This window comes from Rhea americana, unplaced genomic scaffold (assembly GCF_003343005.1).
Source record: "Rhea americana isolate MKP2758 unplaced genomic scaffold, rheAme1 scaffold_13, whole genome shotgun sequence".
Lineage (NCBI taxonomy): Eukaryota > Metazoa > Chordata > Aves > Rheiformes > Rheidae > Rhea > Rhea americana.
In genome coordinates, this window is record NW_028185372.1 from 2510804 (window position 1) to 2527049 (window position 16246).

Below are 16246 nucleotides of genomic sequence, written 5' to 3' on the forward strand. Positions count from 1 at the left end.
GTATTGAAGGTAGATGGGCTTTTTGCTACTTCAGAGTTTACATAAAAGTTCTGGCAAATTCCCTGATGCTAGATAGAATGTGAATTAGTRTCTGTCTTGCATATAAAGATTTAATTAGAACAAATAAATTCCTGAATTGTCAGTAAGTCTAAATGTTCTTGGTRGGGCATAACCTTTCATTCCTTCAGGACTTTGAAGGCATTTTCCAGAATATCTCACTTTATTTTCTTGGGCWGAAAATTGTCTGCCTTGTGAAAAGGTTTCTGAATCTGATGATCATCCATCTTATGTGCATGTGATGATTCAGGTTTTTGTTCCAAAGGTTAAAACCATATGCTAGTATTCTCATGAAAACTTTTTTTTTCAATTTTTTAACATTTTCAGGTTAGCTTTTATTTTGGGTCATCCTAAAACTGTTCTTATTTTATTTCTTTCTTTTTATATTACTTTTTTCATTGCTTTTCAACRCTCCTATGTAGAAGGCATTCTTCTGGAGAGTGAATCTATTTACTTGATGTACAAATTAGCAATTTTCTAGCTAATTTTGTATCGATATTTCAAATCATTGCAGGTAGATAATATTTTCATGAATGCAAAAAGAAGAGATTTTTGTRAGGGCAAATGGGAGGAGGGAAGGTCTATGAGATACTTCCTGTTACTATAATTTCTACAATGGGATGATTTAAACACTGCTATAATGGAATTATTTAAATAGAGATTTAAAATACAACTTCCCTAATTCCACTTTAATAAACTGATACCTTTGATGATTTAGGGGGTAACAAATGAGAGTAATGGGCATTAAACATTCTTCCTCAAACTTCTTGGTTTAGCCTTAAGGAAYTAGCTTTCTATATACAGATATATTTCTTTTTGGTAAAATTCTGAACTTTTTTACTTTAAAATAGTCTCTTTTTCATTTGTAAATTTWTTAATCAAATTTCTTCTTCCCCATCCGAAGGCAGATTTAACAGTGTACATACACATATGAACTRCTTTGGATAAACTACTGCAAAATCTTACACTGATGGATATTAGATGTCATTTCTAAAGTATTATTTTTATGTATGAGACAAGTCTACAGTACAGTTTTCTTCAGAGAAATAAAGTGTATCTGAATCAGCAATGAGATGGTTAGAAAGCAAAGCGTGTAAATTTATTTCTCTGCTGTCTTCAGTGCTGTATTCAGATGATGTAACTTCCAGTTCTCTTCTCACTTCTAAAGTATTCAGACATTGAGAGACTGTAGAAAGAAATTTAAAAACAAAACACAGCTGGCATACAAAAGGAAYAATTTAACATACTGAATTAATTTTTGTGATTTTAGTAGTATTTTGGTGACATCTGAAAAACTATARGAAAAAATAAAAACTTTTTTTTYCCCCTCCCTCACTCCCTGCTGTGTAGGTTTCTGCTTTGGCTTTGGATCCTTCAGGTGCCCGTTTGGTAACTGGTGGCTATGACTATGATGTTAAATTTTGGGATTTTGCTGGAATGGATGCCTCTCTCCAAGCTTTTCGGTCACTCCAGCCATGTGAATGGTATGCAGTAAGACTGTCTTGCCTATGTTTGTTTACTAATGGAATGCACSAAACACTTTAAGATAGCTTGCTTGAAAGACTTTTATATCTCATTATATTTCTTGTGATAAATGGAATGTGAACCTAAGAATTTCATGTCTTTTCATACTTTTTCCAAAAGGACTTCTGTATTTTCCCCTGTTAGAAAACTGCAGATGAATTTGCAAATGGAATTTTTTTTAATAGTGTATCAGCACATAGATGCAGGTTGATGTTCATAATAGTAATCACCTTTAATAGAATACAATTCTCATTTATATTTCATTTATATAAAATTAACAAAGAAGAGAAGAAAGTTAAACTAGTTGACCCCTTTGTGGAAAGCCTGTAGAAGGAACAAAATGTCTGTAGCATATGCCAGTATTTCTGAGACAGAGAATCAATTTTTTATGAGATCYTCTGTTTCTAGAAATGCTTGTCCCTTGCACTGCATTGACAATTGACACCTGCTACCAGGCAGGCAAAAAAACCCAGATATATTAATTCAAAAACAAATACACWAGCAAAAATTACGTCTATGTATATATGTGTGTGTGCATTAATAAATATATTTAAATTAAAAAATAATAGAAGCTTGTTTAGAGAATGATTTCTGTGCTGTTCACTGGGAATCTAGCATGCTGGTTGAATGACTTACTTCAGAGACCTGGAATATGAAACTCTTTCAAAAAGCTGTCTTGTGTGCAGAAATAACTTATGAAAAAGCATGTTCATAAATTAATAGCAAAATTGTTCTAAAAATACACTTTCAGATGGCTAACTAATGTGCATGTTGTAAGATGCCTTAGGATGCTTGAAAGGGATTGAAACTCTTAATTATATATAGTAAGTAGTCATTAAAATGTCTAATTTTTAATCTTTTGGTCATAAAAAGCTACAGCTGAATTTTGCACTGGTTGTGAAGTTACAGTGAGAGTGACTACTTACAGATTTGTCAAGACTCGAGGTAATGGAAAACTGCATAAAAGTTTAAGCTGTTTTGCCTGAAAAGGAACAGAATGAAAAAATTCTACTGAATTTAGAAATCTTCAAAACTATGAAGATTTACGAAAATAAAAAGTATGCTATGATTCATTATGCAGATCTGATCTCCTTGACAGGTGTAACTTGTTACATTAAACCAAAGAGTGGCACGTTTACYTTAAGAACATAACTTAGTAAACAGTGGTCTTTCAGGATAGTCAGACTCTGACTAGAATAATTTTCTAAGCAATTTTTGGAGGTAGCCATGAGGTTCTTATTTTTCAGAACAGAAGCTATTCGTTTTAGGAAACCTCTATTCTCTTTGGACTATGTTGCTGCGTTACAGATTATGTAGCATTATATTATATGTTATGTTATGCAGCATATAAAGTATCTCATATTTCTCATTCCTTCTCTGCAATGTATGTAATAAATGCCATTTTTGTATTGTTTCGTAGATGAGCAGTCTTATTTTAAAGCAGAGATGCTGTAATCTGACCGAGCTGCAATACGTATTGATTCTAGCATACATGTATTAAATTGGAATTCACAGGTGGCTATGAACTTTCCAGAGCAGATTTGAAAGMGATTTATTCATATTAGGATTCTTTCAGTTTCCTAGTTACGGTACCTATAAATGGGCAGAGAAGAACATCATTAAGTTCAGTAAAGGGAAGGGCAGCATCCTGCACCTAGAAGAGGAATAGCCCTGTGCACCAGCCCAGGCTGGGGGCTGACCTGCTGGAAAGCAGTTCGGCAGAGGACCTGGGAGTCCTGGTGGACAGCAAGTTGACTACGAGCCAGCAATGTGCCCTGGTGGCCCAGAAAACCAATGGTATTGTGGGCTGCATTAGGAAGAGCACTGACAGCAGGTCGAGGGAGGTGATCCTGACGCTCTGCTCAGCCCTGGGGAAGGCCAGGCCTGGAGTGCTGTGTCCAGTTCTGGGCTCCCCAGTATGAGAGAGATACGGAGCTACTGGAGTGAGTTCTGCAAAGTGCTAAGATGATGATTAATGGACTGGATGACGGCATATGTTAAGGTCCYTTTTCAAGGAAAACAGCCTGCAGACATATTTGTGACTTCCCTTTGGCAAAAAAATGGTCGTAAATATTGTGAGTTTGAAGTGCTTGTTATCTCAGACACTTTTTGTTTAATGGCATGAACTTTATTATGTGACCTTTTGGTAAAATGTTCATTCTCTTGGTTTGAGGGTTGAAATCTAAATGAAATACATTAAAAAAAGAATAACTATTTCAACTTCACTTATCTTGTAATTCTCATGTCCTAATTTTTTGCTTTTTAAAATATATTAACTAAATATCTCTTCGATACCGTTTTGTAAATGTAAAGTGAACTGTAGCTCTGCCTCTTAAAAAGAGACAATCTCAAGAAAAGGTTCTGTCATACTAACATTGAAGCATGTGGTAAACACTATAATGGATATTATATAACCGTATACCCATGTATTTATTTTTTATTTTATTCCAGGAACTACTAGCATTCACAGACAACAGTTTCACAGAATTCTGAAGAGTTCTGATTTGGAAGCTTTAGATTTTAGTAGAAATCTAGCTCTGGAGCCATAAATTTAATTCACTTTAAAGACAAAATTCCTGAGAAAAATTCCATATTGTCCAGGATCTATTCTGTAGCATAATATCAAATTACTCTGTTAATTTCTCCTTGGATTTGGAATGTTAAAAAAAAAAAAAGACAATAAAAGCAGTACCTTTTAACTACACCTTTGAGTTGAAGACAAAAGCAAGCCTAAAGCAAACTTGGGTTACATGTCGAGAAATTATACATGTGTCTGAATTCTGCCATTGCATGTAGCTCTGTTTTTCAGGTCTTGGCAGAAAGTATTATATGTTGCAAGTTTGGCAGTTTTAAGCCTAAATGTCTTGAATTAATGCTATTAAAGTGGACTTTTTTTTTTTTGTAAGTTTCCCAAGACTTTTGCTTTAACATTAATAAGAACCAAAAATGTTTTCTTTAAGAATTGCCTCTGCAGAACCTCACTCTTGGTCATACTCCAATAAACATCTGAAAAGCAGTAACTTCTGGGGCTGTACAAATACCCTGCTTATGGAACCAATTTCTGAATGTCATCTTAAAAGCTATGTTGCACAATTACCAACTTTTTTTCTGTAGCTAAAGGCTGTGAAAATATTTCTTCTTTCTTTTCCTCCCCTCAGACTAATTTTTTCACCTGATTTGAGTAACTGTTGGAYTCATGTTCCCATTGTGCTAGGTGCTGTAAGATCAGGTGCTGTTCCCTATTAGAAGACAGTTACGTAAAAATCTAAAATGAATACAAAGCATGTTCAGGCAGACAAAAAAAAGCACTGAGACAGTATTGATCAAATGATGAGCAGTGCCATGTTAATAATGTTATAGTTTTTTTTTATTTTAATGTCTGTAAGACAATTTTGTTAGAAGATTGAGCCTTTATGTATTGTGGATTCTCTCAGAAAAAAAGTTTTTTTTTTCTTTTTTTTTTCCAGAGCAGGCTGCTTGACCATGTATAGTGGCTTAATTTTCTTCATGCAGGAGGCATACATCAAGCAAAAATAATCTTTTGGTGCCATTTTAAAATCTTTTGGTTTTGGTTACTAAATCTCAACGATTAGAACAAAACATGAGCCTGTTCTTTAGAGGTAGATTGAGTATTTTCTTTTGACAGTTTCAACATTACAGTAGGAAAAATACAACTAGCTAAGTACTTTATTCTACCCAGATATGGCTCAGGAATATTTTGATGTGTGTWTGGATCATGTGGAATGGAAAGAGTTCTTGGAGATACAACTATGCAGAAGATTTTTAATTCCTATCACCTGTTTGTTGTTCTAAAGTTGAGTCCGATGAAATCTTTAGACTAAATTTGTTGGTTGTCTACAGAGATTATTCTAGAATTCAGATACTGTTCCCTGTCTCTTGCAGGTTTCTTCTAATTTTTTTTTCAGTATTTCCTCTGAGCTTAATGCTGCTAGCCTCCTTTCCCCTCTGCTGTGCAAGTATCCATTTTTGCTCTTGAGGCACAGGATGATGCTGTTTCAGACATTGCCTCTGATCTGTTTTGGAAATTCCTAGATTTGAAAGTCTTCTTTCTACTAAAACTTAGAGTTTATAATACATAGGCCAGTTTGGCTGCCAGTTCACATTACATAATAGGGTGCTTGAAGCAATTTTTGGCTTTTGAATCGTAATGCAATCAGTTTTGTCAGAAATTGTTTGAATGAGAAACTTATGCTTAGTTTACATTACTATGGTCAATGCTGAAYTTTTAAAATATATTTTACAGTGTTTAATGTGTTCTGTGCAATAATTCACAGACTGARGAGAGATTTAACAGATAATAGCTACTGCTGAGTCAATCATAAAGTCACTACCCTATAAACTATCAATGTTAAATGGTTCGGTTAGAATTTGCACACTCAAAGTTTTGTTGATMATCTGAGTGTTAATTTTACTGATATAAAATTTTATATTAAAAAATAGTTTCCTTAAAGTTGTTAGGATATGTTCTTCATCAAAAGAAGGATACTCCTTTGATACAGAAATACAATTTCATGATGCACTTGAATAGTGTTTTTTTAGGGAGATGTTTAGTTTATTGGGGAGAGGTTTGATGCCATGGCCATCCATATCTAGCTGACAGATGCACAGCATGCTGAACCTTAATTGTGGGTAAATTAACCGTGCAGTTGAAGCATTAATATGAAGTAATGTTGTTCACTTTTTATTAGTGTGTCAAAATATGACACACTATATGTCTGGTAAGGTGTGGAGTRTATACACTCTCCTGTCTTCTCTGTCGTCCTTGTCACGGGCTGTAACCTTGTAGGATGACAAAGGGGTACTCGCTTCAGATAAAACATCCTGCAATGAGTTGTGTGMATAAAGCAGAATGCTGAGAGATGTTGAAGCTCTCATTAAGATTAAAAATGGATCTCTGATTCATCAGCTGTCTCCCTACTTCTAGTTAATCCTTTTTGTCATCTTCGTATTACTCCATGATTTCTGTCCTAAATTTTCTCGATCAATTTACTACAGTTGGTCAACAAAAACTATTGTATACTTCATCATTAATCTTTTCATTGAAAATGCTTTTGAAAATAGTGTTCTGCAAAATGGAAGTTAGTGGCCTATAGGGCAACAATTTACCTTGTGTTAAAAATTGAACAGTTTTGTTATGTTATTCACATTTTATCTGGGATTGCGCAGAGTTGGCACTTCAGACGTTACCTTAMGAAGAAATAAATGATCCTTTTTTGATATTTAAAGCTAATCTCTAGTTGATAAAATATAAAACTAATGCTAGAAACTAGTTAGAAACTACTTAGAAGACTAGTTTCATTAGTTAAAAACTACTAGAAAYTAGTAGTCTGAACTGTTATTTCTTAAGACCTGTGTTGCTTGCTTTGGATTGTTTTCAGCAGTAGAGGCAATGTAGTATGATTTCGTAAGAAAGTTGTTATTTAATACTCTTTGCTGTCATTATGGTTGTGGTGAATCACAGACAGTAGCTAGCACTAGGTAGCAATGTTTCCGTATTTTATCAAAGCAAGTAATAGGTAGATTTTGTACATTTGAAAAAATTTTGCTTTTGACATGGAAACAGAGTAACAGTTAAAAATATTTAAGAAATTTCCCATTTAAATGTAAGGATTTGAAAAGGATGGTCACAAAAAATCTGACTTTCATTAGGTTTCATTGCTATATTGTCTTTCTGGGTGACAGCTAGGAAACAGTTTTCTTCACCTGGAGTGAAGTCTAACCTTTGACTTCTCTACTTCTTGAGATAGTCAACAGTCAGCACAAAAAATTGCTCTTTGACATTCGTATCTTAATACAGACAATTGAATTAAAATCTGTATTTTGTTTTTGTGATTCTTTTGTTATTATTGAGGTCTTTTTCTTGATCCTTCTGAATCGAAAAGTCAGTACTTCTGGTAAAGTTTTCATGAACACATACAGAATTGTATGGTTCCCATATTGTAGCGTGGTATTTTCATAAACATTTTCAGTTAAAAGTTTAATGATGGGAACTACTGTATACTGATAGTAATCCATTGATTCTTGTTCTATGATGAGGCTGAAATCATGGTTTTATAATTAAGCTTCTGATACAACTTTCCATCGCAAGGTGAATTGGTTTACCATTCCATTTCAACTTCCTTGTGAAACCCTCTGCCTTCATTGTATCTAGGTAGTTTGATATGAATGGAATGGTTCTTCCAAGAATTACAGATTCTGTTTAATTGAACATGTGACTTTAATTTTTTTTTTCTGGAACATCTAATCTTTTAGATTTATTAAGAACAGACTCTGCTGATCCAATCTGATCACGTGATAGGTCTTCTGGATGTGAAAAAGGAATTAAGAATTTGCTATACTTTGTCGACTCTAAGGTTCTTGATACTATCTTACGTGTCTTTCATATTGGCAAAGTAATGGAAAATGCCCTTTGTATGAGATAGTGGTCCAACAGGTTGGAAGGCCATATTTGGTAATACTGGTATTTCATTGTGTGACTAAAGAGACATAGAAGTCCCGGTGCTAATCACTAATATTTTTATTYGTGACTTGGATCACCAAATAAAGAGAACCTTTATTCAGTTGGCAGATAGTAACAAGTTGGGAAGGGCTGCAGACRTTTTGGAAGCTATTTTGAATATAGGTGCTGCTTTTGAGAAGRTGAAAAAGAATTTTCAGCCCTGAGGAGCTGAATCTGTGATACACTTGGAGTTAATTTGCTCTRAGGATCTCTTATGTACATATATTGTGTGCATAAGAAACCCTTTACAGCAAATGASCAATCATCTAACACATAAAAAGACTAGGTAAATTGTTATGTACTGTCATGTTTTCAGACTTAGTGGTACATTTAGCTTTATGCGTTTGATTAAACTGTAACCTTGAACATAGAAAAAGGTGGAAGAATGCTGACAGCTGACTAATTTTCTGTTGTACAATTGAGTTTTTTAGCACTACAAATCTTTTTATAGTAACTTATACATTACTGTAAATATAGAGGGTGCTTTTGAGAAGACAAAAAAGAATTTTCAATGGTGAAGAGCTGAATCTGTGGTGCTTCTTCACTTAGAATTACAAGGGCATTCTTAAAGTAAATATGTTTGCCAGAAATTACCTTTTGGATGCCAACTTTGTAAATATTATTGCTTGATATGCTCTTTTTGAAGAAAGTAAAGTGACACACATTAATAAAAATCCATTAATATCTTTTTTTCTTATTTATATTATAGGAATGTGCATGGGTCTGTTTCTACTGTACATTATCTTACTGTTGACACTTTTAATATTGGCTTACAAGAACTGAATTTAATTGAAACATATTCTCTGTTTCTCTGTCTTTTGTGTGTGTGTATGTTTCTCCCCCCGACCCCTCTCCAGTCACCAAATCAAGTCCTTACAGTATAGCAGCACAGGAGATGTTATTCTTGTTGTCTCTGGTAACTCGCAGGCAAAAGTTCTTGACAGAGATGGTTTCCCTGTAATGGAGTGCATAAAAGGAGACCAGTACATTGTGGATATGACAAACACTAAGGTAARGTAAGAAATGAACTGCATACAAGAAGACAAACAACGTGATGTAGTTTTGCACTAGAAGTTCAATAAGGAAGGGCACAAAGCCCTGCCCCTCTGATGGAGTAACGCTGTGTATTGATATATGCTGGGAACTGACTGCCTTAGAAAGGAGCTCAAATTACAGTGGATGCCAGTTCGAATGTGAACTAACAGTGTGCGCTCACTGCGTATAAGACAAAGTGTAACCAGGCTGCATTAGGAGGCACATGGGCTGCAGATCAAAGACAGTTTTTGTCTCCCTATACTCACTGCAGCTTCTGTTGAGTCTGGAATACAGTGTCTAGTTTGGGGTCCTCTGTTTCAGGATCGATGTAGAGTAACCAGAAAGGGTCCGTTAGAGGCCTTCAGGCTTCTAGAGTCTGTGCACTGTGAAGAGAGGTTGAGCAATCTGTGCAGAATTTTAGTCTGGTGAAGAGGTGGATGGCGGTCTAGTAATACTCTACAGCTACTGGAGGAGAGTTAAGAAAGGTGATGGAGTGAAACTTTTTCATAGTAGCGGACAGTATAAACAGAGGTCACAGCCCTAAGCTGTGGTTTCAAAGCCTCAGACTGGACATCAGTTGAATTTTCTCGGAAGGAAGTTAGTGCCGTACAGGAACAGGTTACTCAGGGAAGATGTGGGATCTCCACTCATGGGAGATTTTCAAGACATGACTGGACAAAGCTGTGGCTGACCTCGTAGTGTTGGCTGTCATCTTGCTTTGAGCAGGAAGTTGTGCTGAGTGGCCTCCAGAGATCTTTTCCAACTAACCTTCCTGTAATTCTATAACAAAATTCATCTCTTTAAAGGTGTAGATAGTAAAAATTGCCAGCTTTCTCCTTACCCCGTCCAACCAGCTAGAACAAAAATTAGAAATGATTGATCTAATCTAGTCTCTTGCTTTGTTTTACCCTCACCTTTAGGAGTTGTGTATCCATTGCTGATCCAGTCTGCCCCTATTGAGGAAGGGATGTGAGGCTGATTTACTTCCATGCCCAGTGTAGATGACTAATACGCAACAAAGTGCACATTTTTATGTGAGGTTAAAAATGCAAATGGAGAACTCATAATTTGACCCATAATTTTGAAAAAAAATTAAAAGCTTTTGATTGGGTTTTGATCACTTTGCTGTCTTATTTCCAGAACTGTGAGAGAAGGATTGTGTTTACATATATGATTTAAATCAGGTCAGTTTTATAAATAGCTTAATAGCCTGAAAAGTAGTGATAAAATCTACTGCTCAAATGGAAGATAAAGTTGATTTATGTATTGCTTGTAAAGTATATTGCCAAATAACTAGTCTAAATACTGTTCTGCCTGAAGCAAAACTTGTAGTCAGATCACTATTTCTTTTGGCTAGTGATATATGTATATAAAACCATCAAATGGTAACATCTGCTTTAGCTCTTGTTTATTTAAAAAAATAATACAGATTTTTTTTTCTGTTGTAAACTTTTGGAATTCCAGTATATTGTCCTATAGTCAAAATGGTATTTTTTTTTTWTATATTGCCCCATTTACTTTTTGGTATTTCTGTATTTGTACTTAAAGCAAAATGAAATAATTCAGGTGTTGAAGTTTTCCAAATTTCTGTTTAAATGTAGTTGATGAGCATGTGCCTGTACTTCAAAGATGTAAAGCCAAGTGGACAAAGGCATTTTATCTTCTAARTTGTCATAATAGCAATATCTTACATTTGGATAAAATTTTACCTTCCGATATTTCCAACTAAAGGAATAGGGCTGACAACTCAATTTACAACTTATAATCTTCTATGAAAAACTCAACTTAAGGTAACTCCATCCTGGCTCTAGAGTTCTATTTCCTTTGTTTGCACTAAGAAGGCTAATGCACTTTAGTTTGGCATCGAGTGTTTGTACTGTATCATTCTCGATAAAGGATTTTTGTGTAGCTCAGAACAGCTCACACGGCACCATGCTGATGTGTATTGTTTCATCCTTTCTCTGAATTACAGTTCTCCTTAGAGGAAAAAAAAACAGTTCCCTGTGTAGTAGTATGATGCCATCTTACAGATGTAAGAAAAAATATAAATGAAAGAAATGACTGGGTTTCTGTAATTCCAAAATGAAAATAAGCCAGGATGGAAGGAATTAAGATACATAAAATCTGTTAAATCATTTTGATTTCAGTCATTCCTTTGGTCAGAAGGGTTTGATTCTTCCCTCAGTTTTTCCATGGTTCCATTTTAYGGATTTGAGTAATATTTATAAAACCTTTTAAGATTCTTGAAGGAGAGGCACTGAGTAAGACTTTCTCATGTTTTTGAGTGTTTTTGTATATATTATTATAACATTTTCAATCTTTCAAACAGATTTGATTTACTTCTCATTTAAAGTGCATCTTTACACTAAGTATTTTCTTTTTTATCTCCCATTCCTGAAGTTACTTCATTATATTTACTCTTATTTATTCAAAGGGCTGTTAATTAAAGATCTCTGTTTGCTCATGCAGTGACTGACCAAAGAGGCATGTCTTGATAGTTAATAATGCTATGGTTTTATAAAATAGGTTCCTAAAAATAAGTACTTTAAACTTTTCTTCTCTTAGTAGAGTTTGATCAGTATCTATGTGTTTATTTTCTTAGGGTCATACAGCAATGCTCAATTCAGGCTGTTGGCATCCTAAAATAAAGGAGGAATTTTTGACATGTTCCAATGACGGGTGAGTATCAAGGCCTGTCTTTGTCAGACGGGCTTTGTCAGCTTTTGGAGAGGCTTGTTTGGCTTTAGTGCTTTAGTATTGTGATACTTCATGAGAAAGAGTTCGTTAAATATGGTGAATTACAAACTTTCTTGCACAAAACTTAATGCCTCACTTTATCTCCTGGTATATCTTCAATTTAGAATGATTTTCACTTAGAGACTAGAATGTAAATGAATTCACTAGGAAGATAGAAGATTTCAATTGGAAGTTGCAAGTTTTAAGTTAACTGTAATTAATGTTGGTTGATATTATTTGACAAGTGTCAAAGAGACTATTGGAAATAAGTTTGTGACTTTTTGATCTTTGTGGTAGGAAACAAATCACAAAACGTTATTGTGGCAATTGCATTAATTACTAAACTCACTGCAGCAGTCAGCAAGATTAAGAATGAGTTTTGAACTGATGTTTCAAATATGCAGTTCCCTTTGCTCCAGACTGACAGCACAGAGGTGGAAGAGTGAATTGTTCCTTCCTTTTTCTGTAGTCTTTTCAATAGTAACCAGAAAGCTTTAATTGCTTTAAAYGATCCTTTTTCCAAAGTGACTTACCAACCTAACACTTGGACATATTTGTACAGTTCCYAGTTGCTGTTAAGACTGTGCCAGAAGAACAAAACTTAAATACTATATTGTGCTTTATGGAGTATTTTATTCCTAAAAACACATGAAAACAAAGTCAACTACATCTTTTTTTTTTAAGCTTGTAGCTGCGAAAGTTTTAATTCCTTAATAGAAATATTCATAAAGTATTAGAATAGTTGTTTTAAAATGTTTGTTGCTCATTTAAATGTAAAGAGGGACTATTTTCCTACTTCTTTGCAAGCTTGAATAGTTGGTAGATAATGAAAAATAAATTAGCATATTATAAATTTTCAAGATTGTCTAATTTTGTCCCATGTAAACAAATGTCTAACCAACCAAATACAGAATTGGTACATCTCTGATGCTTAAATCGCTGTGAATTTAAATGGTCTGGTCAAGTAAGTAAAATCTAGRTAAACACTGCTATAAACAGAAGTATAATTGCATTTTCAGGGACAGTGAAAGGCTGACATTACAGGAAAAATATTTCAAACCTATTTCATTTTATTTCATACTAGTGACAGGTTTTTCCAGGATTGGGGGATGGCATGTGGAAAGTAACCATGTGGGCTGCTTAATTTGCAACACAGGACTTGAACGTTGAAGACAGTACTCCATCTGTGGAGGAATTCTTTTAAATAATACCATAAGCAATTAAGTCTTAAAGGTTTAATCAGTAATTAACTTAAGACTGGAACTGTATTTTAAAGAAGTAGTAGTCTGAGTAGGGACTGATCCTGCCAATACCTCATGAGCTTCAAAAGTATATTAATTTGAAGAGAAATACAAGCATTATTTTCATGAATTACATTGTGTGAAGGTTTGTTAGTGAATAGTATCTTCTCAAAATGCACATTCCTTACTAAATGTCAGTGGTGGTCAATATCAGTTTTGGAAGATTTTCTGGCTTCTTTTTGGTRGTGGATTTTGCCATTGCTTTTGTAATATTAAAGAATGCACAATTGGAAGAGTGGCTCTTAATAAGTGGTGGGTACTGTCTAGTGATTTTTTGGAAAAAGGAAAAACAGCTGCTCTAAAATTTCTGTATTATATTAATTTCAGAGAGGCTAGAAGAATCCGTGGTCAGATTCAGCTGAACATTTCTTACGTTCTTGTGATATTCTTCAGTTACAATTAATAATTAGAGCAGAATATCATGGTATACTACTGTTGGAAATGCAGATGTCAATTCTTATCAAATTATTTAATACTTTTGCAGTGCGTTTATATCTAGAGTCGCTGTGGTTTCTATGTATATAGGTTAACTGTTTACGAGGTTGTCTCAGCATTTTACTTGAAAGACACATTAGGCTTTTTCTCTCCACAAGAAAGTGATTTGAGGCATGCGCTCCTTGATGTTTTTTTCTCCATGCTTTTTTTTTTTTATCTGTCAAGCAGACTTATATCCATACAAGCACAAATGAAAAGTTTTTTAGTGTTGTGGAATCAAATACCTACTCATCTCAAAGTCTTTTTTTATCCTGACAGTGCATTGCTTCTCATATGCAATGAAGATGAGCTCTGGAAACTTTGCAATAAATTTGTATTACTTACGACATAAAATTTGTGCTAAGTGTCAATATAAGGTAGAATAAGAGMATGTGGTGTCATCTGCATCTCTAGATGCTGAGATTAATTCTCACATTGGAGAAGAAACTGCCASAACTGGCATGTGTGGAGGAGGACACCAAACATTCAATACCAAAATGGGCTCTGGTAGAGGGTCAATTCTGAGTGTACTGATACAGGGCAGTGAAACCACTGTTGCCTGCAGCAAGCATGAAGAAAGGTTGAACATCTTCTAGTCTTGTTGGCTTGAGTCTCTGCTGGTCATCACATGGAATACTAAAGCAAGACTGCCAAATCCAGAAATAATTCTTAAACTGAAACTTCTCCTTTGGCTTCATCAGTATTTCTGTGTGGGGAGCTTCTGTGTGCTCTAAAGTAGGTGGCCTGAGCCAATGTTTGGTTTCAGAGATGCTTGCAAAGAGGGTATGAAAGTTTTTGGTTCTTGGATAAGAAGCTTGGAAGTTACTGTAACAATTCATGAACGAGGGCCATGTTGCTTGAGGACCTAGGTATGCTGAATAGCAGTGTCTTCTTCATTCACTTTATTTTCAAAGAGGAGCAACTGTGAGGTGTTGATGTGTGGTTAATCCCTCATCCTTATACTTTGGTCTTGATTCTAATATTTATACTACTTGTTGCAAAAACAGTTGTTCATAAATTGCATATTAGAGCTATTTGCAGTGCTGTAGAATATATTTTATACTGTAGCATTTGCATTATCTGTCTCTTTAGTTGAACAGCTATTGCTTGCATACGGCTTAAAAATAAATTAAGAAAAAAGGCTTTATCTTCTGTGTTGAAACCAGGAGTTTTCATGATGCAGGAACAAGTTGAACAGCAAACTTTTCAAGTAACTTGTAAAACTGAAGAAAAAGAGTAAATATTTAAAAGGAAAAGATAATTTGAAAAGCATTTTAGTGTAAACCTATTATAACTCAAATTCTTACCTAGAGATAGATATTTTTACACACTTGAGTTTCCTTTCAGGTGATTAAGGCTGTAGTAGTAGCTTAAGTAAAACATAATCCAAATGAAGGCTCTTAGGATTGTTACTATAAAAGAAATGTTTTGAAACATAGTCTGTTTCATGGCATTTATTCATGCAATTCAAATTTGCTTTAGATTTTTTTTTAAATTAAATCTTAAGAATAGGTTTTGACTGTAATGTCTTTGAAATTGGACTATTTGTAAATTTATTACAACTTCAGACTGCATATATAGGGGTTACCACCAGGGAGTCTCAGTGTGTTTTGTATGACTGTTCAGGGACACAGTGTTTGAGCTGAGAGCAAGACTATGTAAGAAAAAGGCCCTGTTCCTTTCAACTCTTCTGTTAGATAAACAGAAACTGGTCAGCTTACACACTGGAATGAGCYAAACCCTAGCCCTGGGAGTTGGAGAATTAAGTCTGAAATCTTCTTAAGTTAACCTGCTTTGGTTCCTGTATGCTTATGTGCTTGTTAGTGACTATACGTAATTCACAGTGGAAGTAATTCACATAGACTTCACTATGACTGTTTTCTTTGAAAATATTTCGGATGATGGCTCTTTAAAACTTAGAAAACTCTACTGTTTCTTTTTTTTTCAACATTTAAGGTGCTTACAGTAAAATAGATACACAGTTGCATGTAGAAAATTAACTGTGTTGTTCATGAAACAGTGTGGTAATTCTGTCTTTAAAAGTTTGCCTTGTGCAAATAATCATTTCATTAATTTGGCTGTTGTTAATTCATACCAATTTTCAGTGTTTTTAAAGCATACATTCAAAGCTCTTTTTGATATTGGTGTTAATTTGGTTTAAGCTGTCTTATCATGCAGGCTATCACTAGATCTTTTCATGCCTGGCTGTATGTTACTCAGAACTTTGTGCCCCACAGCTGATCTTGAAAGATTTTGAATGCTGCTAAGGCCCTGGTAGTCGCATGTACTCATTGCCGTTCCAGACAAGGCTCAGCTACAATATATGATAAATAACGTCTTTGTCTTTTTCCTRACGCCTTCACCGCCTTATTCAGGCTTATTTGGAATGTAGACTTAAGAAAAGGATCTGTCACCTAATTTATCACTGGTATGTTGAGTGAGTCTACAGCACTGAATTAAAGTTTATAGTAACAGAAATACCAACATTAATGCTTTGTCTAAAAGTGAAGGAAAACTTTGAAAACGAGGAGGACTTTAAAAATTATTCTTCTCTGGAAATATCCCTGAGCAGAGTGGCTTTTTTTTTTTTTTTTTTTTT

General features: G+C 34.5%; 1 protein-coding gene across 1 annotated transcript in view; it reads left to right on the top strand.

Moving 5' to 3' along the window:
• WDR70 (WD repeat domain 70) overlaps positions 1-16246 on the top strand; it is a 142240-nt gene that overhangs the window by 40036 nt on the left and 85958 nt on the right. The window contains exons 8-10 of the mRNA XM_085297698.1: positions 1408-1541; positions 8959-9112; positions 11739-11815. Of these exons, the coding sequence (XP_085153824.1) occupies positions 1408-1541; positions 8959-9112; positions 11739-11815 (365 nt within the window). The remainder of the gene's footprint in view (positions 1-1407; positions 1542-8958; positions 9113-11738; positions 11816-16246) is intronic.